The 27,425-nt window shown below is 42.9% G+C and overlaps 1 protein-coding gene across 1 annotated transcript in view; it reads left to right on the forward strand.

Annotated features, from left to right (window-relative positions):
• wasf1 (WASP family member 1) overlaps window positions 1-27,425 on the forward strand; it is a 161,006-nt gene that overhangs the window by 67,476 nt on the left and 66,105 nt on the right. Inside the window, exons 3-4 of the mRNA XM_070435905.1 lie at window positions 26,169-26,322; window positions 26,631-26,765. Of these exons, the coding sequence (XP_070292006.1) occupies window positions 26,190-26,322; window positions 26,631-26,765 (268 nt within the window). The 5' untranslated portion in view covers window positions 26,169-26,189. The remainder of the gene's footprint in view (window positions 1-26,168; window positions 26,323-26,630; window positions 26,766-27,425) is intronic.

The raw sequence follows: 27,425 nt of genomic DNA on the forward strand, positions 1-27,425 counted from the left end.
ATCGATCACACAGACATGCAATCTCCATAGACCAACAATGGCAGTAGAATGGCATTACTGAAGAGCTCAGTGATTTTCAATGTGGCACCGTCATATAATGCAACCTTTCCAACAAYTCAGTTCGTAAAAGTTCTGCCTTGCTTGAGCTACCCCCGTCAACTCTAAGTGCTGTTATTGTGAAGTGGAAACGTCTAGGACCGACAACGGCTCAGCCGCGAAGGGGTAGGCCACATAAGCTCACAGAATGGCACCGCCGACAGCTTAAGCACGTAGTGCGTAAAAAACATCTGTCCTCGGTTACAACATTCACTACCGAGTTCCAAACTGCCTCTGGAAGCAACTACAGCACAAGAACTGTTCGTCGGGAGTTTCATGAAATAGGTTTCCATGGCAGCCGCACACAAGCCTAAGATCACCATGCGTAAGGCCAAGCGTCAGTTGGAGTGGTCTAAATGCCTGGCAGTCCGATGGAAAAAATTGGGAAAAAGTCAAGGTGGTGTAGGTAGGTATAAAATTACTAGGCAAAAGGTTACATAATAATCAGTAGCAGCAGCATATGTGTTGAGTCAAAAAAGGGTCAATGCAGATAGTCCWGGTAGCTATTGGTTACTATTTAACTAACTATTTAGRAGTCTTATGGCTTAGAGACTGTTCAGGGTCCTGTTAGTTCCAGAATTGGTGCTATGCTACCGATTTCCATGCGGTAGCAGAGAGAACAGTCTATGACTTGGGTGGCTGGAGTCTTTGACAATTTGTCGAGCCTTCCTATGTCACCGCCTAATATAGAGATCCTGGATGGCAGAGAGCTCGGCCCCAGTGATGTACTGGGTTGTGTGCACTACCTTCTGTAGCGCCTTGCAGTCCCATGCTAATCAGCTCCTTTGTCTTGCTGACATTGAGGGAGACTTAATGTTGGTGTTGGAGTCATTTGGCCATGCAGTCGTGGGTGAAGAGGGAGTACAGGAGGGGACTAAGAACACACCCCTGAGGGACCACAGTGTTAAGGATCAGAGCAGACGTGTTGTTGCCTACCCTTACCACCTGGGGGCGGCCCATCAGGAAGTCCAGGGTACAGTTGCAGAGGGAGGTGTTTAGTCCCAGGGTCCTTAGCTGAGTGATGAGCTTTGTGGGCACTATGGTGTTGAACGCTGAGCTGTAGTCAAAAGAACAGCATTCTCACATACAGTTGAAGTCGGAAATTTACATACACCTTAGCCAAATACATTTAAACTCTGTTTTTCACAATTCCTGACAGGTAATCCTAGTAAAAATTCCCGTTTTAGGTCAGTTAGGATTACCACTTATTTTAAGAATGTGAAATGTCAGAATAATAGTAGAGAAAATTATTTATTTCAGCTTTTATTTCTTTCATCACATCACAGTGGGCTAGAAGTTTACATACACTCAATATGTCTTGGTAGCATTGTCTTTCAATTGTTTAACTTGGGTCAAACGTTTCGGGTAGCTTTCCACAAGCTTCCCACAATAAGTTGAGTACATTTTGGCCCATTCCTCCTGACAGAGCTGTGGTAACTGAGTCAGGTTTGTAGGCCTCCTTGCTCGCACACGCTTTTTCAGTCTGCCCACGAATGTTCTATAAGATCGAGGTCAGGGCTTTGTGATGGCCACTCCAATACCTTGACTTTGTTGTCCTTAAGCCATTTTGCCACAACTTTGGAAGTAGCTTGGGGTCATTGTCAATTTGGAAGACCCATCTGCGACCAAGCTTTAACTTCCTGACTGATGTCTTGAGATGTTGCTTCAATATATCCACATAATTGTCCTCCGTCATGATGCCATCTATTTGTGAAGTGCACCAGACCCTCCTGCAGCAAAGCACCCCCACAACATGATGCTGCCACACCCGTGCTTTACGGTTGGAATGGTGTTCTTTGGCTTGCAAGCCTTCCCTTTTTTCCTCCAAACATAACAATTGTCATTATGGCCAAACAGTTCTATTTTTGTTTCATCAGACCAGAGGACATTTCTCCAGAAATACGATCTTTGTCCCATGTGCAGTTGCAACCGTAGTCTGGCTTTTTGGGCGGTTTTGGAGCAGTGGCTTCTTCCTTGCTGAGCGGTTTTCAGGTTATGTTGAAATAGGACTCGTTTTACTCTGGATATAGATACTTTTGTACCTGTTTTCCTCCAGCATCTTCACAAGGGCCTTTGCTGTTGTTTCTGGGATTGATTCTCACTTTTCGCACCAAAGTATGTTCATCTCTAGGAGACAGAACGCGTCTCCTTGCTGAGCGGTGTGACGGCTGCGTGGTCCCATGGTGTTAATATTTGCGTACTATTGTTTGTACAAATGAATTTGGTACCTTCAGGCGTTTGAAAAATGCTCCCAATGATGAACCAGACTTGTGGAGTCTACAAAGACAAACGAGGTCTTGGCTGATTTCTTTTGATTTTCCCATGATGTCAAGCAAAGAGGCACTGAATTTGAAGTAGGCCTTGAAATACATCCACAGGTACACGTCCAATTGACTCAAATTATGTCAATTAGCCTATCAGAAGCTTCTAAAGCCATGACATAATTTTCTGGAATTTTCCAAGCTGTTTAAAGGCACAGTCAACTTAGTGCATGTAAACGTCTGACCCACTGGAATTGTGATACAGTGAATTATAAGTGAAAAAAATCTGTCTGTAAACAATTGTTGGAAAAATTACTTGTCATGCACAAAGTAGATTTCCTAACTGACTGTCCAAAACTATAGTTTGTTAACAATAAATTTGTGGAGTGGTTGAAAAACGAGTTTTATTGACTCCAACCTAAGTGTATGTAAACGAATTCAACGGTATGGCTTTTTCTTTGCAACTCTGCTAGAAGGCCAGCATCCCGGAGTCGCCTCTTCACTTTGACGTTGAGACTGTTTTTTTGCGGGTACAATTTAATGAAGATGCCAGTTGAAGAACTTGTGAGGTGTCTGTTTGTCAAACTAGACACTCTAATGGCCTGCCAGTCCTCTTTCTATTCTGGTTAGGCCAGTTTGCGCTGTTCTGTGAAGGGAAGTAGTACACAGCATTGTACATATCTTCAGTTTCTTGGGAATTTCTCAAATGAAATAGCCTTCATTTCTCAGAACAAGAATACACTGACGAGTTTCAGAAGAAAGTGCTTTTGTTTCTGGCCATTTTGAGCCTGTAATCGAACCCAAAAATGCTGATGCTCCAGATTCTCAACTAGTCTAAAGAGGGCCAGTTTTATTGCTGCTTTAAATCAGCAAAACAGTTTTTAGCTGTGCTAACATAATTGCAAAGGTGTTTTCTAYTGATCAATAAGCCTTTTAAAATGATCAACTTGGATTAGCTAACACAACGTGCCATTGGAACACAGGAGTGATGGTTGCTGATAATGGGCCTCTGTACGKCTATGTAGATATTCCATAAATATAATACTGTTTCCAMCTACAATGGTCATTTAAAACATTAACAATGTCTACACTGTATTTCTGATCAATTTAATGTTATTTTAATGGACAAAATGTGCTTTTCTTTCAAAAACAAGTACATTTCTAAGTGAACCCAAACTTTTGAACGTAGTGTATAGTGTATGTAGAACGCTAGTATGGGTATTCGGACATGGCCCCTGTCAGTTAGCTAGGTCTCCTGTCTCAGACACAGCTACAGTGAGTCTCTCTACTCCACAGGGATGCATATGGAATACCTAGATAGGCTCTTCGGTCTCAGGAGACAGGTCTAAATTAGACCTTAATTATAACTAAGCCTATTTGTGATACAATGCCAAGACCGCCTTGCATTACTCATAAGTCAGTGCTCTTACAAATGCTCTGATTAGATGCTCAGAAACAGCTATCTTCTTGCCAACCGAAACTAAAGGGCAACGACTGAAATTGGAACAGACATCAACCCAGCTCCTGGCATACTTACCCTTTCTCTCCCATGATCATTTCTCACATACAATAAGAGTGGTAGGCGATAGCACATTGACCATATAGCACTGCCGCCATTTAGCACTCTGCCCCATCTCCTTTCGCCTGCTGTTCCTCTGCCCAGCGATGATCACAACAGGAGCCTTGGCATGGCAGCATACAGGTGCTCAGATTGCAGTGCTCCCCYTGTTGTGTTGGCACAGCTCCTAGGCCACAATAACACTGGCTGGACAGGCAACCGTGGCAGACTGGCAGGTTCTTGGAACACCTCTAGAGCTGGCCCACCAGACCAGTAATAATGGAATAGTTCTAGAGCTGGCCCGCTGGTCCATTATTACTCAACACCTCTAGAGCTGGCTGGCCTACTGGTCCAGTAATACTGGTTGTGCCAACCAGTGGTTGTGCTATCATCAGTGGTGAATATGTCTAATGAACAGAGTGGTTGTGCCAACATCAGTGGTGAATATGTCTGATGAACAGAGGCTGGTTGTGCCAACACCAGTAGTGAAAATACACGATCTAATGAACAGAGTGGTTGTGCCAACACCAGTGGTGAATATGTCTAAAGAACAGACTGTATATGCTGAGTGAACAGAAACCCTAACGTCATGAATAATGAAGGTCATAGTCGGTCATCAATAAGAGATGCAGCATGCAGCTCACAGCCTCCAACTGCGCACGCACGCACGCACGCACACTGTCATGACGTGGCCCTCTTTGGGGATAGTGAGTACCATCCCCCTCTCTCTGCACCATCCCCTTCTCTTTCACCACCTCTCTCTCCCCCCTACACCCAGGCTCTGTTATCGCAGGTCATAAATTCCGAGAGGAGTCTCTCTCCTCATGGCCATGCAGTATAGAGAGAGAGAGTTTCACAGGAGAACAAAGGAACCTCTTCCACATCACAGAACTTGAGAACTGAACAATGTCCATGTTTTGAAGAAGGTGTACACGGTCGGGGGTAGAATCCAGCTACGACCAGTCCATATCGTTTAATGTTTGTGAAACTCATGAGAGACAATACAGCCACATTACCATAACTCTGTTTATACAAGAGTCTCAGTTGTGAGGCTTGCATCTAATTGTTGTATAAACTGAATCAGTAAAGATTAAACTATTTGTGAAATTATGTAATGTGATTTTAAACTGTTTAATGAAGGAAACTCCAATTCCCTAAGTCATAGGCCCGCCACATGAGCACAGAAATTGATCTGGCATCATGGGACAGCCCTTTCCTACGGTTCTGGATATAACCCCCACCATGGGAATTTCCCAGTAGACCAGTACCTCGATCCAGAGGGAGCGAAGGCTTGAGTAGAGACCATGCGTACCTCGACCATCGAGGGAGCTAAGGTTGTAATGGTTGCTGAATCTTTGAACCATACCACGTGGTTAAACTCTGAGACTATCGATCCGATAGAATAAGAGCTACTCTTCGATACTAATTACTAGTCTGCAGCTAGAAATTATGTACCCGTGAATGCGAYGACCGACAACCGCCGAAACATCTATTCTATAAGAACATTTCTGAATGGGACTCTGAACCTACTATTCTAACCACGGAAGAGAGAGAGAGGGCAGACGAACTTTCCAACAGAAAAGGACGATTACAACAGATATCACGACGACACACTGAGCGTAAATACACTGCTCAAAAAAATAAAGGGAACACTAAAATAACACATCCTAGATCTGAATGAATGAAATATTCTTATTAAATACTTTTTTCTTTACATAGTTGAATGTGCTGACAACAAAATACACACAAATTATCAATGGAAATCAAAATTTATCAACCCATGGAGGTCTGGATTTGGAGTCACACTCAAAATTAAAGTGGAAAACCACACTACAGGCTGATCCAACTTTGATGTAATGTCCTTAAAACAAGTCAAAATGAGGCTCAGTAGTGTGTGTGGGCCTCCACGTGCCTGTATGACTCCCTACAACGCCTGGGCATGCTCCTGATGAGGTGGCGGATGGTCTCCTGAGGGATTCCCTCCCAGACCTGGACTAAAGCATCCGCCAACTCCTGACAGTCTGTGGTGCAACGTGGCGTTGGTGGATGGAGCGAGACATGATGTCCAGATGTGCTAATTGGATTCAGGTCTGGGGAACGGGCGGGCCAGTCCATAGCATCAATGCCTTCCTCTTGCAGGGACTGCTGACACACTCCAGCCACATGAGGTCTAGCATTGTCTTGCATTAGGAGGAACCCAGGGCCAACCGCACCAGCATATGGTCTCACAAGGGGTCTGAGGATCTCATCTCGGTACCTAATGGCAGTCAGGCTACCTCTGGCGAGCACATGGAGGGCTGTGCGGCCCCCAAAGAATGCCACCCCACACCATGGACTGACCCACCGCCAAACCGGTCATGCTGGAGGATGTTGGCAGGCAGCAGAACGTTCTCCACGGCGTCTCAGACTCTGTCACGTCTGTCACATGTGCTCAGTGTGACCTGCTTTCATCTGTGAAGAGCCAGGAGCGCCAGTGGCGAATTTGCCAATCTTGGTGTTCTCTGGCAAATGCCAAACGTCCTGCACGGTGTTGGGCTGTAAGCACAACCCCCACCTGTGGACGTCGGCCCTCATACACCCTCATGGAAGTCTGTTTCTGACTGTTTGAGCAGACACATGCACATTTGTGGCCTACTGGAGGTCATTTTGCAGGGCTCTGGCAGTGCTCCTCCTTGCAACAAAGGCGGAGGTAGCGGTCCTGCTGCTGGGTTGTTGCCCTCCTACGGCCTCTCCACGTCTCCTGATGTACTGGCCTGTCTCCTGTAGCGCCTCCATGCTCTGGAAACTACGCTGACAGACACAGCAAACCTTCTTGCCACAGCTCGCATTGATGTGCCATCCTGGTGAGCTGCACTACCTGAGCCACTTGTGTGGGTTGTAGACTCCGTCTCATGCTACCACTAGAGTGAAAGCACCGCCAGCATTCAAAAGTGATCAAAACATCAGCCGGAAGCATAGGAACTGAGAATTGGTCTGTGGTCACACCTGCAGAACCACTCCTTTATTGGGGGTGTCTTGCTAATTGCTATAATTTCACCTGTTGTCTATTCCATTTGCACAACAGCATGTGAAATGTATTGTCAATCAGTGTTGCTTCCTAAGTGGACAGTTTGATTTCACAGAAGTGTGATTGACTTGGAGTTAGCATTGTGTTGTTTAATCCGATTGGTGATATGTCGATCTTTTCATTTGCTGTGAATTCCCGCCTTTCTTAGTCTACACCCACTTCCCTTTTGTCCACCAAGCCGTAATACCGGTTTAGCCCACTAGGACATCCCCTATAATTTCCTTGTAACCATATCTACTTTGTTTGTTTGTATGTGCATTTCTGTGATTATTTAGTAGGTTAATAAATAAATGATTGAGACAATTGATGTATGGATGATTCATAGTGAAGACTGGGTTCGTGCAGAAAAACTAAATTAATTAAACGCCAACAATTTACGACGTTTGGAATGAGACTAACGTGAGGTAAAGAATAATTCATTAATTAGAAGACTAATTGATCAGATATAAAAAAATCTGAAAGTTATATTAGGAAAATTATAACTTTGTAATCTGAATATTTTCCTTGGTGCCCCGACTTCCTAGTTAATTACATTTACGTGATTAGTTTAATCACGTAATAATAATTACAGAGAATTGATTAGATAAAATAAGTCTTCAGTTTAATGATGCCAAAGACACGACAACACACACACAGTATGATGCTCAGAGCCTCAGACAGTGCAGTTGTACTTGTTCCTCAGTGATCCTCACTTAGAGAACAAAAGTGCTGTGTAAGCCAGCAAAAGTTATTTTGAAAGTAAAACACCTTGGCGTGAAACAGACACCATCGCCAAACGAAGCTCTGGTACTGACAATGTTCTGCTTGTCTCCCCTCATCCAAATGATTCAATATAGATCGATGGGAATACTATAATATGTCCCAAAAACATGGAMAGGAGACAAAGATGGATTCAGTTTCTCTTTTTAMCAAATACACTTCTCACACATCATAMATACATTGTGTGTGTTTGTGCTTCTCTGTTCTGATTTAAAGCTATCATCAAGATGAAAGTGAACAAAGCTGTGAGCTTTGACCTTGAGAGAACAGACCTCAGGCTCCTGTTGTACTGTTCTGAACAAATCTTCCCTGCTGCTGAGCTGTGCAGGGGGTTGCCCTGAGCCAAACTACTATCAAAGCAGAGAGGGAGGAGGTAGGGCTAGAAGGGAACCGAGGAGAGAAGAGCTTCAAGCACACTAGAGGGTCGGAGAGAGAGAGACGGACGGAGAGAGAAAGAGAGCAGAACCTCATCACCTCGACACAATGCCTGATGCGAAACCAGGAGCTTCAAGGCTCAGAAGAGAGAGAAGAGAGATGAGTGAGGGATGACTGGGGGCTATAAGGGTGGCAGGTATTAGCATACCATAAAGGCGTCCGCATGCTTCTCAGACAAAACAGTTCGGAAGAGTTTGTGCATATATTATGACGCCATTTTGTGACGTATTTGTTTGTTTTCGACTTTGGTAAGGGTTTTTTCAGCTTTGAGCACATAAACATGTTCGGGCACACGCCATTTCGTCTGTGATTGGTCAACAATAGGGATACTTCAATAAAGTCTTTGTTGTCAATTCAACAACAGGTGGCTCATTTTCATGCACATTTTTCCATGAGAAATACTGCACCAAACATTGTAGTTAGATGTAAAATTGCTCGGCTTAACATCTCCTCTGCAAAAATGTCACAATTAATCTTAGATCAATTCTGATTTAGTGTATAGTGGCTACGGCGWCTCAAAATGAARAAACAGTACCATTGCTGTTTTTTTTTCTTCATGCGAAGGTCTTTAAAGGGAGTATGCGAGTACACTCGTTCGGTCAAACTGAAGCATGCTGACGCCTTAAATAACATAGTATATAGAAAAACGAAATAAGGATAGCAATCCAAACAGGAGCTTCTCATCTAAACCGTATTGCATATAGCACACTTGATTAATGCAATGATTCACAAATGCGTAAAGATTTTAAAAACCTTTCATTTTCAATTTGGCTAACAGAGCAAAAATGCTGTCTACTGGTATAAAAGGTCATTKTTMTTTCTTTTTTTTAGGGGTGGATCAGCTTAATATTGCGGAAAGATTGTTACTTCCATCAATGTAATTGTCTGCATCATTTCCAATCCCCCATATCTTTTTTTGGTAAATATATATATCCATATATATACACGTACTGTACATACACATATCCATACATATGCACATATATGCATACACATACAGTTGAAGTCGGAAGTTTACATACACTTAGGTTGGAGTCATTTAAACTTGTTTTTCAACCACTCCACAAATTTCTTGTTAAACTTAATCACCCTCCCAGATCCGGGATCCTCCTCATCAGAAACGCTGACTAGCATAGCCTAGCCTAGCGCCACAGGGAATATCATATAATATAATTTCAGGAAATCACAAGTCCAATACAGCAAATGAAAGATAAACATCTTGTGAATCCAGCCAACATGTCCGATTTTTAAAATGTTTTACAGCGAAAACACAACATATATTTATGTTAGCTCACCACAATAGCGCAACACACAACGCCATTTTTTCACCGCAAAGATAGCTTTCACAAAACCCACAAATAGAGATAAAATGAATCACTAACCTTGGAACAACATCAGATGACAGTCTTATGACAGCATGTTATACAATACATTTATGTTTTGTTCGAAAATGTGCATATTTATAGCTACAAAATCCTGGTTTTAAATTGTGAACATGGCGCAAAAATGCTCCAAATTGTCCGGAGAAATTTTGGAGTCACGTAATCTAACAGAAAAACTCATCAAAACTTGGCTGAAAAATACATGTTGGGACATATTAATTAAAGATATATAATTAAAGATACACTGGTTCTTAATGCAACCGCTATGTTAGATTTAAAAAAATAACTTTAGTAAAAAAAGCACAGCATACAAAATCTGAGACAGCGCTCAGCCATTCTCCGCCATGTGGAATCAACATATTCAACAAAAATACGAAATAACATCATAAATATTCTCTTACCTTAGATGATCTTTCATCAGAATGCAGTGCAAGGAGTCCTAGTTCCACAATAAATCGTTGTTTTGTTTTAGAATGTCCATTTCTCTCTTTGTCGAATTAGCAACTTTGGCCAGCATAGTGGCGCTCACCGTGTCCATGAAGTTTTATGCATGAACGAAAAATTATAAAATCATAATAATAGTCGAATAAACTGGTCAAACTCAGTTGATAATCCATCTTTAGGATGTTTTTCAGAAATCAATCCAAATCAAGAATCGTGTCACCAGATGGATGTGACAACCAGGCAAAATACTGCCAATATGGCTGACCTGTCACTCCAAAAGCTCTCATTCGGTCCCACATCAGGCTAGACACCTCATTTCAACGTTCTACTGCCTGTTGACATCTAGTGGAAGGCGTATGAAGTGCATACATATCCATAAATACAAGGTAATTGAATGCAGCCCTTCACAGAAGACCCATTTCAGAATTTTCACTTCCTGTTTGGAGGTTTGCCTGCCAAATGAGTTCTGTTTTTTACTCACAGATATAATTCAAAGTTTTAGAAACTTCAGAGTGTTTTCTATCCAATGGTAATAATAATATGCATATCATGTCATCTAGAACAGAGTACGAGGCCGTTTAATTTGGGCACATTTTTTCCCAAAGTGGAAATAGCGCCCCCTATTAAGAAGAAGTTAACAAACTATAGATTTGACAAGTCAGTTAGGACATCTGCTTGTGCATGACACAAGTAATTTTTCAAACAATTGTTTACACAGACAGTTATTCACTTATAATTCTTATAGTACGCAAGTATAAACACCATGGGACCACGCAGCCGTCATACCGCTCAGCGAAGGAGACGCGTTCTGTCTCCTAGAATGAACGTACTTTTGTGCGAAAAGTGCAAATCAATCCAGAACACAGCAAAGGCCTCTTGTGAAGATGCTGGAGAAACAGGTACAAAAAGTATCTATATCCAGAGTAAAACGAGTCCTATATCAACTAACCTGAAAGGACCGCTCAGCAAGGAAGAAGCCACTGCCCCAAAACCGCCCCAAAAAAGCCAGCTAACGGTTTGCAACTGCACAATGGGACCAAAGATCTGTACTTTTTGGAGAAATGTCCTCTGGTCTGATGAAACAAAAATAGAACTTTTTGGCCCATAATGACCAGCGTTGTTGTTTGGAGGAAAAGGGGGAGGCTTGCAAGCCGAGAACACCATTCCAACCGTGAAGCACAGGGGTGGCAGCATCATGTGTGGGGGTGCTTTGCTGCAGGAGGGACTGGTGCACTTCACAAAATAGATGTATTCATGAGGGAGGAAAATTATGTGGATATATTGAAAGCAACATCTCAGACATTAGTCAGGAAGTTAAAGCTTGGTCGCAGACATGGTCTTCCAAATGGACAATGACCCAAGCATACTTCCAAAGTTGTGTGCAAAATGGCTTAACGGACAACAAAGTCAAGGTATTGGACTGGCCATCACAAAGCCTGACTCGATCTTATAGAAACAATTGTGGGCAGAACTGAAAAAACATGTCGAGCAAGGAGGCCTACAAACACTGACTCAGATTACACCAGCTCTTCAGGAAGGAATGGGCCAAAATTCACCCAACTATTGTGGAGCCTGTGAAAGCTACCCGAAGCGATTGAACAAGTTAAACAATTTAAAGACAATGCCACCAAATAATAATTAAGTGTATGTAAACTTCTGACCCACTGGGAATGTGATGAAAGAAATAAAAGCTGAAATAAATCATTCTCTCTACTATTATTCTGACATTTCACATTCTTAAAATAAAGTGCTGATCCTAACTGACCTAAGACAGGGAATTTTACCAGGCTTAAATGTCAGGAATTGTGAAAAACYGAGTTTAAATGTATTTGGCTAAGGTGTATGTAAACTTCCGACTTCATCTGTATCTCTGTCCAGTGTCTGTGTTCTTTTGCCCATCTTAATCTTTTCTTTTTATACACATCATCTTTGCAACTCTGCCTAGAAGGCCAGCGTCCCAGAGTCGCCTCTTCACTGTTGACGTTGAGACTGTTGTTTTGCCGGTACTATTGCATGAAGCTGCTTTTGAACGGTAGTGTATGTGTTTGTGTATGTGGACYCCCCTGTAAATTAGTGGATTCAGCTATTTCAGCCACACCCGTTGCTGACAGGTGCATAACATCGAGCACACAGCCATGCAAGCTCCATAGYCAGACATTGGCAMTAAAATGGCCTCACTGAAGAGCTCAGTGACTTTCAACGTGGCACTGTCATAGGATGCCACCTTTCCAACAAGTCAGTTCGTCAAACGACTGCCCTGCTAGAGCTGCCCCCATCTACTGTAAGTGCTGTTGTTGTGAAGTGAAAATGTCTAGGCGCAACAAKGGCTCAGCCTCGAAATAGTAGGCCACAGAAGCTCACAGAATGGGACCAACGAGTGCTTAAGCGTGTAGAGCGTAGAAATCGTCTGTCCTTGGTTGCAATACTCACTACCGAGTTCCAAACTGCCTCTGGAAGCAACGTCAGCACAACAACTGTTAGTCTAGAGCTTCATGAAATGTCCGAGCAGCGGTACANGTCTAGAGCTTCATGAAATGTCCGAGCAGCGGTACACAGGCTAAGATCACCATGCGCAATGCTAAGCGTCGGCTGAAGTGGTGTAAAGCTCGCCGCCATTGGACTCTGGAGCAGTGYAAACACATTCTCTGAAGTGATGAATCACGCTTCACCATCTGGCAGTCTGACAGACAAATCTGGGTCTGGCAAATGAGGCAGTTCTGAGAGAAAAAGGGGATACAACTCAATATTAGGAACTCAGTGCATATGTCGCTTGACACATCAATGTTTCTTTCAACCTTCTCAAGACGGATAACTGTGAATCAATCTGATAGGCAAAGCCAGGGAGGCAGACAGGTAGCCCAGCTAAAGCACTTTCTGTTGTGGATGAGAGAAAAACTGATCATGTTCTGAAGAAGAAAAAAAATMGTTTCAAGTGCAGAGGTTCTAATGAGAGAGAAAATTAGGCAAATATCATCTAAGAGATTTAGATATTCTTCATTAGAATAACAAAAAAGGAGACACGCACCACCAGAAGCACATTTTCCCAAACAGGTCCKCTGAGCTGCCACATGAAACAGCTCTCATCTTAAAACAGCCAAAGGAAACACAAAAAAAATTGTTTTCTTTTCATTTTCTTCTCTTTTCTGCTCAAGCTGTGGGGGACCTCCGCTGAGTATCTCTTACTAATCTAAACCAGCTGTGGGACTGTTTACCGTTTTGAACTCTCCCTCCTGTGATTGGCTGCTGCTGTTCTAGAGCGCTTTGTGATTGGTTACCGGGGTGCTTTTTGTGTTTTGATTGGCCTGCTGTTTTTAGCATCAGAAATSCAACACGTATGTTTCGTCTTTGGGGTGTCTGTGTTGCTGGCAGTGGCTAGGCTACTCTATTGTGTGGGACAGGAGAAGGGTTGAAAACAGTGACTTTACTCAAACTCAAAGGCATGTCCATTGTTGAAATTGGGGGATTTGTTGAGTTTGATTAGTCTGAATTCTGTTCTATATTTTAGGCTTATGAAGTGTGTTTGTGTGTCTGTGAGCCTGTGGGGGTTGTGTGGATATGTGTTCCATGTGGTTCCTCAGCACTGCTCTGTTGGTATACTGAATACTATCCTGTTTTGCTGCTGTGTTGGTTATTCATACTGAATCCTCTTCTATTCTTTGTTCTGTTCTTGCATGCTGGTCTAATGAGAGGTTTGATGATTCAGTTCATTCATTTTACATCCAGATACCATGAGTAGAAATGTTTCGAATTGTGTCGGATTTTTATGACTTTTCAATTTAGCAGACAGAGCGAACCTCAATTCCTAGCTAGTCTGTAAATCCACAGCTTTGTGCTCCATTGCCCCTCTCTACCCCCGTCTCCCAGCCCACACTATGGGTACTGAAAAGGCCACTCCAAGGAGCTGAGCTACGGATTAGAGGACTACTCYGGACAGATTGCTTCATCCTGCGCTCGCTGCTTTTCATACCATACCGTGCACGCCCGCTCCCGCTGACTTCTTGTCCAACTCCRACCTGCTCCCGCAAGAACCCAACCACAGTCCCACAATGTTATTTTTAGGTGTATGTGACYCAGCTCACTTTGCAGGCCCAGTCCCAGAAATTTTGCCACCCAAGTCAAGATCATAATGCACAACAATTGCCTAAGAAATCGCTTAAAATACCTGCGATTCTCATGTGACCCAAGGTCAGAGTTTTAATTTAAAAACTCTGAAATGCTATTTGAGTAGGGATGGGCATTTTAACATTTTTGACTGTTCGAGTACTCTCGTGAGTACTTGAATGGGAAAACATTTGTGCACTTATCTATGTAACATCAGATCATAACAATGCCTAGTTTATCATCACTTGTACAGATAACAAATCCTAATTGCTCAATTTCCCCATATGTGTTCAGTCAATGAAAAAGCAAGTGCCATTTAAGATGAATTTATGGAAACTGTAGTATAAACTAGTTATATTATGCCAAACAAAGTAAAAACTCAACATGCAACAATTTCAAAGTTCATATAAAGAATTCAGTCAATTAAAATAAATAAATTAGGTCCTAATCTATGGATCTGGGAATACAGATATTAATCTGTTGGTCACAGATAGCTTTAAAAAAAAAAAAAAGTAGGGGAGTGGATCAGAAAACCAGTCAGTATCTGCTGTGACCACAATTTGCCTCATGCAGCGCGACACATCTCCTTCACAGGTTGTGGATTGTAGCCTGTGGAATGTTGTCCCACTCCTCTTCAATCACTGTGCAAAGTTGCTGGATATTGGCAGGAACTGGAATGCTGTTGTACATGTCGATCCAGAGCATCCCAAACATGCTCAATGGGTGACATGTCTGGTGAGTATGCAGACTATGGAAGAACTGCATACCAGGTGTTCGTCGGGAGCTTCATGAAATGGGTTTCCATGGCCGAGCAGCCGAGCACTCTAAGATCACCATGTGCAATGCCAATGTCGGCTGGAGTGGTGTAAAGCTCGCCACCATTGGACTCTGGAGCAGTGGAAACGCGTTCTCTGGAGTGATGATTCACACTTCACCATCTGTCAGTTCGACGGACTAATCTGGGTTTGGTGGATGCCAGGAGAACGCTACCTGCCCCAATGCATAGTGCCAACTGTAAAGTTTGGTGGAGGAGGAATAGTGGTCTGGGGCTGCTTTTCATGGTTTGAGCTAGGCCCCTAAGTTCCAGTGAAGGGAAATCTTAACATTACACCATATAATGACATTACTAGAAAATGTTGTGCTTCCAACTTAGGGAAGGCCCCTTCTTGTTTCAGCATGAKAATGCCTCCGTGCACAAAGCGAGGTCCATACAGAWTGGTTTGTCGAGATKGGTGCGGAAGAACTTGACTGACCTGCACAGAGCCCTGACCTAAACCCCATCTAACACCTTTGGGATGAATTGGAAAGCCGACTGCGAGCCATGCCTAATGGCCCAACATCAGTGCCCGACCTCACTAATGCTCTTGTGGCTGAATGGAAGACCCCACAGCAATGTACCAACATCTAGTAGAGAGCCTTCCCAGAAGAGTGGAYGCTGTTATGGCAGTAAACGGGGGACCAACTCCATATTATTTCCCATGATTTTGGAATGAGATGTTCGACGAGCAGGTGTCCACATACTTTTCAAACGCTGCATAGTGTATTAGGCTATCATATTATTGGGCTATATCAGCCAATAGGGTGGATGTCATTTGAAAGAGAGTAGCGTTGGGGCGAAATAGAATAGGAGAGTAGACACTTACTTGAGCTACGTTTTGCATAACTTTGATAGGAGTGAGACAATTTGCAGGAAGACAAATGAGTTCTCAATATTTCCAGTCAATGTCAGAGCCTATCATATTTAGGAAGTTCATTTCCATGGAAAGACAACTTTGTCGTGCTTCTTTGCCCATACATATAGCCTRCAGGCTATTTAATTGAGACCACGCGCAGCTCTCCAGCAAACATGTCCACACTGGCATGATGTGGGCCCAATGCGGGCAAAATTGTTGGACACACGTAGGCTTCCCACAAAAGCGAATCGGCTCCTTACTGGCCCCTAAGGCATTGTCCCAGTGTGMCSCAGTTTGGGCAGCCCATATCTGGTTAGGGCAGCCCTCACTTTGRCTGAAATAAGCCCATCTTTTTGGATCAGCTGCCCATAACATTGTATCAGAATGACAYCAAAGTTGTCACTAACTTAAAAGTTTATCTTATGTGACATGCATTTATKTAAGTCAGAGACCTGGCCGTGTGGTCCCAGAATAATAAACGTATCCCTCAATGTATCCAAGGCTAAGGAGATGATTGTGGACTACAGGAAAAGGAGGACCGAGCACCCCCATTCTCATCGACGGGCTTGTAGTGGAGCAGGTTGAGAGCTTCAAGTTCCTCGGTGTCCACATCAACAACAAACTAGAAGGTGGCCAAAACACCAAGACAGTCGTGAAGAGGGCACGACAAAGCCTATTCCCCCTCAGGAAACTAAAAAGATTTGCATGGGTCCTGAGAACCTCAAAAGGTTCTACAGCTGTAACATCGAGAGCATCCTGACTGGTTACATCACTGCCTGGTACGGCAATTGCTCGGCCTCTGACCGCAAGGCACTACAGAGGGTAGTGCATACGGCCCAGTACATTACTGGGGCTAAGCTGCCTGCCATCCAGGACCTCTACACTAGGCGGTGTCAGAGGAAGGCCGGCTACCCGGACTATTTCAAATGGCTACCCGGACTATTTGCGTTGTGTGCCCCCCAACCCCCCCAAACCTCTTTTTACGCTGCTTGCTACTCTCTGTTTATCATATATGCATAGTCACTTTAACTATACATTCATGTACATACTACCTCAATTGGGCCGACCAACCAGTGCTCCCGCACATTGGCTAACCGGGCTATCTGCATTGTGTCCCACCCACCAGCCGCCAACCCCTCTTTTACGCTACTGCTACTCTCTGTTCATCATATATGCATAGTCACTTTAACCATACCTACATGTACATACTACCTCAATCAGCCTGACTAACTGGTGTCTGTATGTAGCCTCGCTACTGTATAAAGCATATGTATATGTTTGTTTTTTTACTGTTGTTTTATTTCTTTACTTACCTATTGTTTAAGATCAAATACACCGCTGGAACGCCGGTTTAAGGTGTTCAGAAAAGCAGGTGTTTGAAATCGACTTATGCTTACTTCGAATTTWGACCTTACACCGAGTAACATAAYCAGAGTAAGATGTTTTCAGGACCATTGCGTAATCTGCCTACTGAACTATTACTGTTCATGTCAACGTGCTCATGGGCAGTGTGAGATACATTTATGTTGACATTACACAACAGAACACTTAAACACTCTGAGTAACGTTTGCATAAAAATAACTTGTGATAATTGGCTTTAAAGTTTCCCGAATTCTCATTGGTTTGAATGGTGTCAGCAATTCCCACCTTGCCCACCAAATACACAATGGGGTAATTTTTGCTGGGTGGTTATATCACACACAGTTAACTCATCTGTGAGTAAGTTAAGCAACRGAAAGAGGGTGCAACGAGGGGAGAGTGGGGGCTAGAGACATGTGGTGGGTAGAAACATTAGGGATGGGGGAAAAACATTGATACAGTAGAGTATTGCAGTATTTTTTCTGCCAATACTGTGACTCCAAGTATCGATTTGTAAAATTAAATTAAGAAAAATTAATATGAGGGGTGCGTGTCTGTGTTCTTTGTCTGCCCTGTATAAGGGCCCTTGACCTGACCACTTGTGTGGCCCTGTGCTCCATTGTGCTGCCATGTGAGTAAGTTAATTCTCCATTAGTATTCAGTAGCTCCTCTCTTTGCCATATTGTTCAGAGAGCAATGAGCTGAGCGAGAGGAGGACCCTGCACTATACAGACACGTGCTGCACACACTCCCTCCGCTAGTCCCTTTGTGTCGCACAATAGACCAATACTTTTTGATCTCTCTGTCTCCCTCTCACTCTCTTTTTTTTCCTCCTGCTCTCGATCTTGTGCTTTCTCTTGCTCTTTCTTTCTCTCTCTCGATCGCTCGCTCTTTCCCTCTCCTCTCTCTCTCTCTCTGCTGCTCTCAATCTTGTGCTTTCTTATGCTCTCTATCTCTTCTCTCCGTGCACACTTCTGACTCTGTCCATCTTCTCTTTTTTTCCCTCTTTTTTTTCTTCTCCTGGGGTAGTGACCAGCATCCCAATGGTCTGTTGCCTTGGTGATGAGTGACAGGTAGGATGTACCACCCAAGCAGTGTAGAGATGGATGAAAATGGGGTGAGCTGAGGTGGGGGTTGGGATGTTGGAGCAGTAGGGAAAGAGGCTACTGATTTTGAAGAGGAGCAAGAAAAAGAGGAATGAGAGGACATTGGAAATGGTGTTTGCAGTTGTAATGATTCTTTGTGGAGAGATCAACCTTGATTATTCTCATTCTCTCATCTCTGTTCCTATGTGCTGGTGGCTTAGTGAAGGAATCCAATCAGGGTTGTCAAGGTCCAGGGCAACTGAAGMAGATAATGCTCCTCCGTTTTGTCTGAAGGATGTCCCCTGAAGGACATCCCTCAGTCAATAAGAGAGGGATGAGTAAGAAATTAACGAGTTGATTTCCAGGAAAATGAGTGATCAGAGTACCATCTCAAAAATAACAATAGTGAATTGAGGGAAACTCCATTCTCACGCATCCTTATTCAACAGGGAYTTAAGAGAGAAGACGACATTCTGGCCGATTGGAATGAATCTCATTTGTAGATTAAAATAACATCAAATTGATCAGAAATACAGTGTAGACATTGTTAATGTTGTAAATGACTATTGTAGCTGGAAACGGCAGATTTTTTTTAGGGAATATCTACATAGGCGTACAGAGGCCCATTATCAGCAACCATCACTCCTGTGTTCCAATGGCACGTTGTGTTAGCTTGTTGCTTCTTTAATCAGCACAACAGTTTTCAGCTGTGCTAACATAATTGCAAAAGGGTTTTCTAATGCTCAATTAGCCTTTTAAAATTATAAACTTGGATTAGCTAACACAACGTGCCATTGGAACACAGGAGTGATGTATTGTTGTCTCTACCTTCTTGCCCGTTGTGCTGTCGTCTGTGCTCAATAATGTTTGTACCATGTTTTGTGCTGCTGCCATGTAGTTGTCATGTTGTGTTGCTACCATGCTGTGTTTACATGTGTTGCTGCCATGCTATGTTGTTGTCTTAGGTCTCTCTTTATGTAGTGTTGCTGTGTCTCTCTTGTCGTGATGTGTGTTTTATTTTTAATCCCAGACCCCGTCTCCGCAGAAGGCCTTTTGCCTTTTGGTAGGCCGTTATTGTAAATAAGAATTTGTTCTCAACTGACTTGCCTAGTTAAATAAAGGTTAAATACAAAATTAAATAAAAAACAGGGTCCTGAAAAAGGTCACCACATGCAGGGTCACTGGAGGCCCAAGTGGAAGTGTGTGAGCGTGCGTGCATAAGAAATCGAGAGGGAGGGAGGGAGGGAGAGAGAGGGAGAGAGATGGATGAGAGGAGGGTAGGAGGTGTAGCCTAGTAGTTGTGTGGGGGCTGGGCTACTATGCTGCTCTCATAATGTTTTATGTTTTTTAAGAATGTGCCACAGTACAGCTTGAAGTACATCCTATAAATCTTAAAGGGCGCTTAGATAAATACGAGGGCTGATCATTACCCTATATGGAGGRGGTTGAGTTCAATTAAGAGGATTGTAACATGACTCACATCAACAAACCATTTAACAGGCTTCCTACTAGCCCATAAAGAAGTGTGTCCTTAGTTGCTAGCGCTAGTAATGCCTCTTATGGACTACTTTTTTGGGGGGGATACGCTCCATGATCATGTTAATTGCTCCATGACTGTAACACCATTATAGAGTCCTATAGAAATGAAATACATCAGCGGTGAATTAAGACAGAATATTAGTTGGTACTAATGACTTTTCCTGTAGTAGCTGGTTTATCAGTCACCCTATTGCACCTTGTCTGCTTCCACTCTATCAAACATGTCCACCTTGATTATAGTGCTGATTCATTAATGTCATTATGATTAATTCATGTCAGGGAGGGAGCGGACGGCTGGTTGGACATGATAGACTACCATTGTCTCACAGAGAAAGAGCCTGTCATTTAGTCTGCTGTTCAGCCTAAATGTCCCTCTTGGTTCATTTACTGTAAATGGAGCCTATTCTTTCTTTCCTCTTTCTTCACCTTCACTCGCTGTAAATGTTCCCTTCTATTTATTTATTTCCTCTTCTCCAGTCCTCTCCTCTCTCTCTCCATATCCCTCCCTCAGATTCTGAAACATTCTTTACCCGTTTAGTTAAATGGAGATTCACGATTGAAGAGAGACAGTTTCAGTCGGGATATTGCTGAGTAAGAAAATCTTTCTACAAGTACAGTGCATTCGGAAAGTATTCAGACCCCTTGACTTTTTRCCACATTTTGTTACGTTACAGCCTTGTTCTAAAATTCATGATTTTTTCTCTCATCCATCTACACACAATACCCCAAAATGACAAAGCAAAAACTGGTTTTTAAAACAGAAATATCACATTTACATAAGTATTTTGGACTCTTTACTCAGTACTTTGTTGAAGCAGTGATTACAAGCAGTGATTACAATCTTGGGTCTTCTTGGGTATGATGCTACAWGCTTGGCATACCTGTATTTGGGGAGTTTCTCCCATTCTTCTCTGTAGATCCTCTCAAGCTCTGTCAGGTTGGATGGAGAGCGTCGCTGCACAGCTATTTTCAGATCTCTCCAGAGATGTTCGAATGGGTTCAAGTCCGGGCTCTGGCTAGGCCACTCAAGGATATTTAGAGACTTGTCCCGAAACCACCCCTGCGTTGTCCTGTTGGAAGGTGAACCTTCGCCCCAGTTTGAGTTACTGAGCGCTCTGGAGCAGGTTTTCATCAAGGATCTCTCTGTACTTTGCTCCTTTAATTTCCCCCCCCGATCCTGACTAGTCTCGRAGTCCCTGCCGCTGAAAAACATCCCCACAACATGATGTTGTCACCACAATGGTTCACCGTAGGGATGGTGCCAGGATTCCTCCAGACGTGACGCTTGGCATTCAGGCCAAAGAGTTCAATCTTGGTTTCATCAGACCAGAGAATCTTGTTTGTCATGGTTTGAGAGTCCTTTAGGTGCCTTTAGGCAAACTAAGTGGGCTGTCAAGTGCCTTTTACTGAGGAGTTCCTTCCGTCTGGATGCTCTACCATAAAGGCCTGATTGGTGGAGTGCTGCAGAGATGGTTTTCCTTCTGGAAGGTTCTCCAATCTCCACAGAGGAACTTTGGAGSTCTGTCAGAGTAACCATTGGATTCTTGGTCACCTACCTGACCAAGGCCCTTCTCCCCCGATTGCTCAGTTTGGCCAGGCGGCCAGCTCAAATCCAATTTTATTSGTCACATACACGTGATTAGCAGATGTTATTGCGGGTGTAGCGAAATGTTTGTGCTTCTAGCTCCGACAGTGAAGTAATATCTAACAAATTACACAACATATACCCAATACACACAAACCTAAGTAGGAAACTATACCACAGATTGAAGTCGGAAGTTTACATCATACACCAAATAATGGCTAAATTACATTTAAAACTCAGTTTTTTGCAACAAAATTCCTGACATTTAAGATCCATCAGCTAAAATAGTGTCAAGCTCTATGGTCTTTAGGTCAGTTAGGATCCCACCACTTATTTTAAGAATGTTGAATGTCAGATAATAGTAGAGATAGATATATATTATTCAGCTTTATATTTCATTCTTCTATACACCATTCCCAGTGTGTGTCAGAAGATTTTATAACATACACTCAATTAGTATTTTGTTTAGCATGATGCCTTTAAATTGTTTCTTAAACTTGGGTCAAATGTTTTGGGCAGCCTTCCACAAGCTTCCCACAATAAGTTGGGTTTTAATTTGTGGCTCCATTACACTCCTTGAAGAGCTGGTGCTAACTGAGTCATGGTTTGAGGCCTCTTTGGCTTCGCTCACCACAACTTCTTTTCATGTTCTTGCCCATCAAAATGTCTATTAGGAGTGTTGATTGTGATCAGTTTGTCTTTGTGATGGCCACTCCTTAAAAATACCACCTTGACTTTGTTGCTCCTAAGCCATTTAATGATTCTCCACAACTTTGGAAGTATGACTTTTGGTTCATTGTCCCAGTTGGATGAATCCATTCCTATGCGTACCAAGCTTTAACTTTCCTTTAACTGATGCCAGATGTATGCTTTCAATATATCCCACATCATTTTCCTCCCTCATGAAGCCATCATATTTTGTGCCAGAATACACCGCCAGACACATACTACTGGCTTGAACTCCACGTCAAAACGCAGGCACTCAGTAGAGAGGCGCAACTTGTGAGAGGCTTTGCCACCCGGTGCTCTGTTCCTCCACACGGTTGGGAATCGGTATATTATCTTCCAGCTATCTGTTCGAACGAAACCTGTCACCGCCATTCTTTTCATCTCCTAAACACCATAAATCGCCCCGTGTAACCGTGCGTGTGAACAAGCCAGTTCCTGGCGGACCAATCGCCTAGTCGAAGAGGCAAAATCATACCATCTTTTGGATACGACTGCGCACACCAGAAGATCAAGTCCTCTTGCGCTACCCACAAAGCACGAATCTTGTCCCATGTTGCGAGTTGCCCAAACCGTTCAATTAGGCTTTTTTATGGCGGTTTTGGAGCAGTGGACCTTCTTCCTTTGCTGAGTGGCCTTTCAGGTTGTCGAATATAGGACTCCTATTACTGTGGTTGATTTCTTTTGATTTTCCCATGATGTCAAGCAAAGAGGCACTGAGTTTGAAGATAGGCCTTGAAATACATCCACAGGTACACCTCAAATTGACAAAAATTATGTSAGTTAGCCTATCAGAAGCTTCTAACGCCATGACATAATTTTCTGGAATTTTCCAAGCTGTTTAAAGGCACAGTCAACTTAGTGTATGTAAACGTCGGACCCACTGGAATTGTGATACAGTGAATTATAAGTTAAAAAATCTGTCTGTATATAGTTGTTGGAAAAATGACTTGTGTCATGCACAAAGTAGATTTCCTAACTGACTTGCCAAAACTATAATTTGATAACAAGAAATTTGTGGAGTGTTGAAAAACAAGTTTTATTGACTCCAACCTAAGTGTATGTAAACTTCCGACTTCAACTGTACATATGGACGAGCGTTGTCAGAGTGGAACGGACTAAGATACAGTAGAATAGTATAGAATACAGTATATACATATGAGATGAGTAATGCAAGATATGTAAACATTATTAAAGTGACTAGTGTTCCATTCCTTAAAGTGGCCAGGGATTTCTAGTCTATGCCTATAGGCAGCAGCCTCTAATGTGCTATTGATGGCTGTTTAACAGTCTGATGYCCTTGAGATAGAAGCTYTTTTTCAGTCTCTCGGTCCCAGCTTTGATACACCTCTACTGACCTCGCCTTCTGGATGATAGCGGGGTGAACAGGCAGTGGCTCGAGGAAGTACTTGGCGGTTCCAAACTTCTTCCATTTAAGAATGATGGTGGTCACTGTGTTCTTGGGGACCTTCAATGCTGCCGAAATATTTTGGTACCCTTCCCCAGATCTCTGCCTCGACACAATCCTTTCTCGGAGCTCTACGGACAATTCCTTCAACGTCATGGCTTGGTTTTTGCTCTGACATGCACTGTCAACTGTGGGACCTTATATAGACAGGTTTGTGTGTGCCTTGAATACGTATGTAAATATTGTATTTCTGTTTTTCATTTTAATAAATGTGCAAAAATCTCTAAAAGGCTATTTTTGCTTTGTCATTATGGGGTATTGTGTGTAGATTGAGGATCTTTTTTAAATTTAATCCATTATAGATTAAGGCTGTAACATAACAAAATGTGGAAAAAGGGAAGGGGTCTGAATACTTTCCGAATGCACTGTATGTGTTTTGACTTTCCCCCATGTGTACTGTATGCATTATTCATGGAAGAGAGAGTATTTCTAGTGGTTGATTTTGGTGAGCTAGTGTGAGTGTAAAGCATGGCGGTTCGTGTCGTTTAAGATGAGGACAATATATCTTTTTTTTTTATGAGCATGGCCTTATTTCTATTACAGCATATTGGATGACTGTCATATATATTCCATTCACCCAGCTCAATGTAACATCGATAGGTTTAGGCTACTACATTATACTCAAATTTTCCCTATACCCATCATGAGGTTGCTACAACCTAGCCTATGAATGAAAGTTTACAATGTACAGTACCCGTCAAAAGTTTGGACACACCTACTCATTCCAGGGTTTTTCTTAATTTTTTACTATTTTCTACGTTGTAGAATAATAATGTGTTATTTCATAGTTTTGATGTCTTCACTATTATTCTACAATGTAGAAAATAGTAAAAATAAAGAAAAAGCCTTGAATGAGCAGGTGTGTCCAAACTTTTGACTGGTACTGTAGCTACTAGATCTAACGAGTTAGTAAACCCGCTACAATCATGAATTACATTGTACATTTAGCAAGCAGTTTAGCAGGCGGCCCCGGTGGCAATAAATTAATAAAACCAAAAGCTTACCTTGACTTGGAAGAGTTCCAGTGTTGGATAGCCATAGCCAGCTAGGTAACATATAGCATCCCTCTCTGTTTGAGTAGGATAAAATAGCTAGCTGCAATCGCTAGCTAAGTAAATGAAAGTGAAAAGCATATGAAATATAGCTAGCTCTCTCTCTCTTGCTCCTCCTTCATTAAAAATAAATAATGTATTTGTTAAAAACTGTACAACTATTGTCTCCCTCTCTTTGAGTCAACTACTCACCACATTTTATGCACTGCGGTGGTGGCTAGCTGTAGCTTATGCTTTCAGTACTAGATTCTCTGATCATTTGCTTGGGTGGACAACATGASAGTTCATGCTGCAAGAGCTCCGATAGGTCGAAATGAATCCTCCAGAAGTTGTCATAATTACTGTAAATCTTTGGAAGGGGGTGAGAACCARGAGCCTCCTAAGTTTTGTATTGACGTCAATGTATCCGGAGGAGGACGGAAACTAGCTGTTCTCCGACTACTCCATGGTGCTACCCTACAGAGTGCTTTTGAAGCTACTGTAGACCTTCATTGCAAAAACAGTGTGTTTTAATCAATTATTTGTTGACAATGATTTATTTTATCTAATGTTTTCGGTGTTTCACTATTTTTGTGAATTTCACTGAGGATTGTCCTTCCCTTCCTCTTCTGAGGAGCCTCCACTGGTGTAAAGTGCGACTGGTAAGTCCTTTTGTGAGTCACTGTGTGAGAGTAGCAGGTTGTGTTCTAGCTATAACGTTGGTGTGTGTGTTTGTGCGTTCGTAAGCACCAGCGTGTTTTCAGTTGGTTTGTTAGTAGCAGCAGCATGCTAGCCATGGAGAGGTGACAGGGGGAGGTTGCTATCCTGTTAGCTATGCGGGCCACTGGTGTGTCGGTCGGTTTGGGTGTGAATTATCTCTCGTTGTGTGTTTGGGGGTGAATTTATCTCTGGTGGTCTGTGTGTCTGGTCGTGGCGTTGTTGGGGGAACGAATTGTCTCTAGGCAGGTGTGTGGCGGGGTGAATTGTCTCTGGTGTTGTGGTGTGTGTTGTGTGTGTGTAATGTGTAATGTTGTTCTACTTTTGTTCTACTTTTGACCAGGGTTGGGCCTATAGGAAATTTGGAACACAGTCCATAATTTACTTTTACATTTTCGTAATTTAGCAGATGCTCTTATCCAGAGCGACTTACACGATCAATTAGGCTTAAATGCCTTCCTCGAGGGCAACATCGACAAATGTTTTGCACCAAGTCAGCTCAGGGATTTGAACCAGCGACCTTTTGGTTACAGGCCAATCCTTTTAAACGCTAGGAGGTACCTGCACCAATGGAAATTGATCACCTTTCAAAATAATCCATCTGACTAGAGGGGGACTAATTTGTGGCTGTGTGGAACAAATGTAGCCTGATTAATTTCTGTGTAGGGTAGATCAGGCTGTGTTGGAAGCCTTGTAGCAGTCTGTACCATAATTACTACATAATTGCAACATAATTGTACAGTAATAGACCTAATTGTACAGTAGTAATGGTATACTTGTACATTATTAAAGGTTTAATATAACTAAACTATTGAGTTTTAGGTGTGGTAGAGGTATCCAGGGATGTAATAACTTAAACCACCCCCTCTCCCGCCCTCCAGGTGTGGTAGCCGTATCCCAGGATGCCGTTGGTGAAGAGGAGTATTGAGCCCAGGCACCTGTGCCACACGGTGCTGCCGCGGGCCATCAAGAACGAGCTGGAGTGTGTGACCAATGTGTCCCTAGCTAACGTCATTCGACAGCTCAGCAGCCTCAGTGAGTCACACACAATGTCTGCACACATACACACCTTCATAATACGGACACGCAGAAAACACGTTGTTGCACACATATACGCTCACACACACTGTTCACACTCACACCTAAACAACACACTCCGTACTCACATTTTTCTGTTAGGTAAGCATGTTTATTCTGTTATTATGCTTGATTGTATTCCTGTATTATACTTAAGTGTGTGTATTAAGTGTGTGTATTAAGTGTGTGTATTAAGTGTGTGTATTAAGTGTGTGTATTAAGTGTGTGTATTAAGTGTGCGTTCTCTGTCTGTGTGTGTTCTACAGGTAAGTACGCAGAGGATCTTTTTGGGGAGCTGTTCAACGAGGCCCACTCCTTCTCCTTCCGGGTCAACTCCCTGCAGGAGCGCGTGGACCTCCTCTCTATCAGCGTCACTCAGCTCGATCCTAAGGAGGAGGAGCGTGAGTACCATACACACGCCACGTTTTACATAGCACGACCTAAAAGAGGAGTGTAAGTACAAACACACACATACATGCAGGCAACCGTYCACTCACACTCAGACACACTATCCTCACACACTCCTTTCTCTACCACTTCCACCACTGATTATTCCTCATCAGGATAAACCCATTCCAGTCATGTGTGTGTGTGTGTAAATGGCCTTATTAGAGGAACAGGCCACAGTGAGACGGTGTCGTTTTTCATCCTTGCAGSTCCAAAGATCCACACTGTACAAACCAAACCCTCCACACACACACACACACACTCCCGCATCCGCAGGCTCAATAAGCTCCCATTATAGCCATTCTAACCAGCTGTCCACTGATTCACTTACTGTAGCCCTGCCTCACACAATGGCCTGTCTTTGTGAGGAAATGAGATATGTAATAGTGGTGTTATAAAAAAGAGAAGTATGATGCCCGTCTGTCTGTCAATGGAGGGGCCTGGTTAGGCACAACAAGTTCTAGAGAGTGTAGGGAGAGATGGGGGGGGAGAGAGAGAGAAGGAGTGTAGTATTAGGCCAATAGCACGCTTCTGCGCCATATCGATTTCCCATTGGCCAACAGGGTTTTTACAACTTGGATTAGAGAGATAGAAGTAGCTAGATATAGTGCCTT

The sequence above is a fragment of the Salvelinus sp. IW2-2015 genome, linkage group LG28 (assembly GCF_002910315.2).
Source record: "Salvelinus sp. IW2-2015 linkage group LG28, ASM291031v2, whole genome shotgun sequence".
NCBI lineage: Eukaryota > Metazoa > Chordata > Actinopteri > Salmoniformes > Salmonidae > Salvelinus > Salvelinus sp. IW2-2015.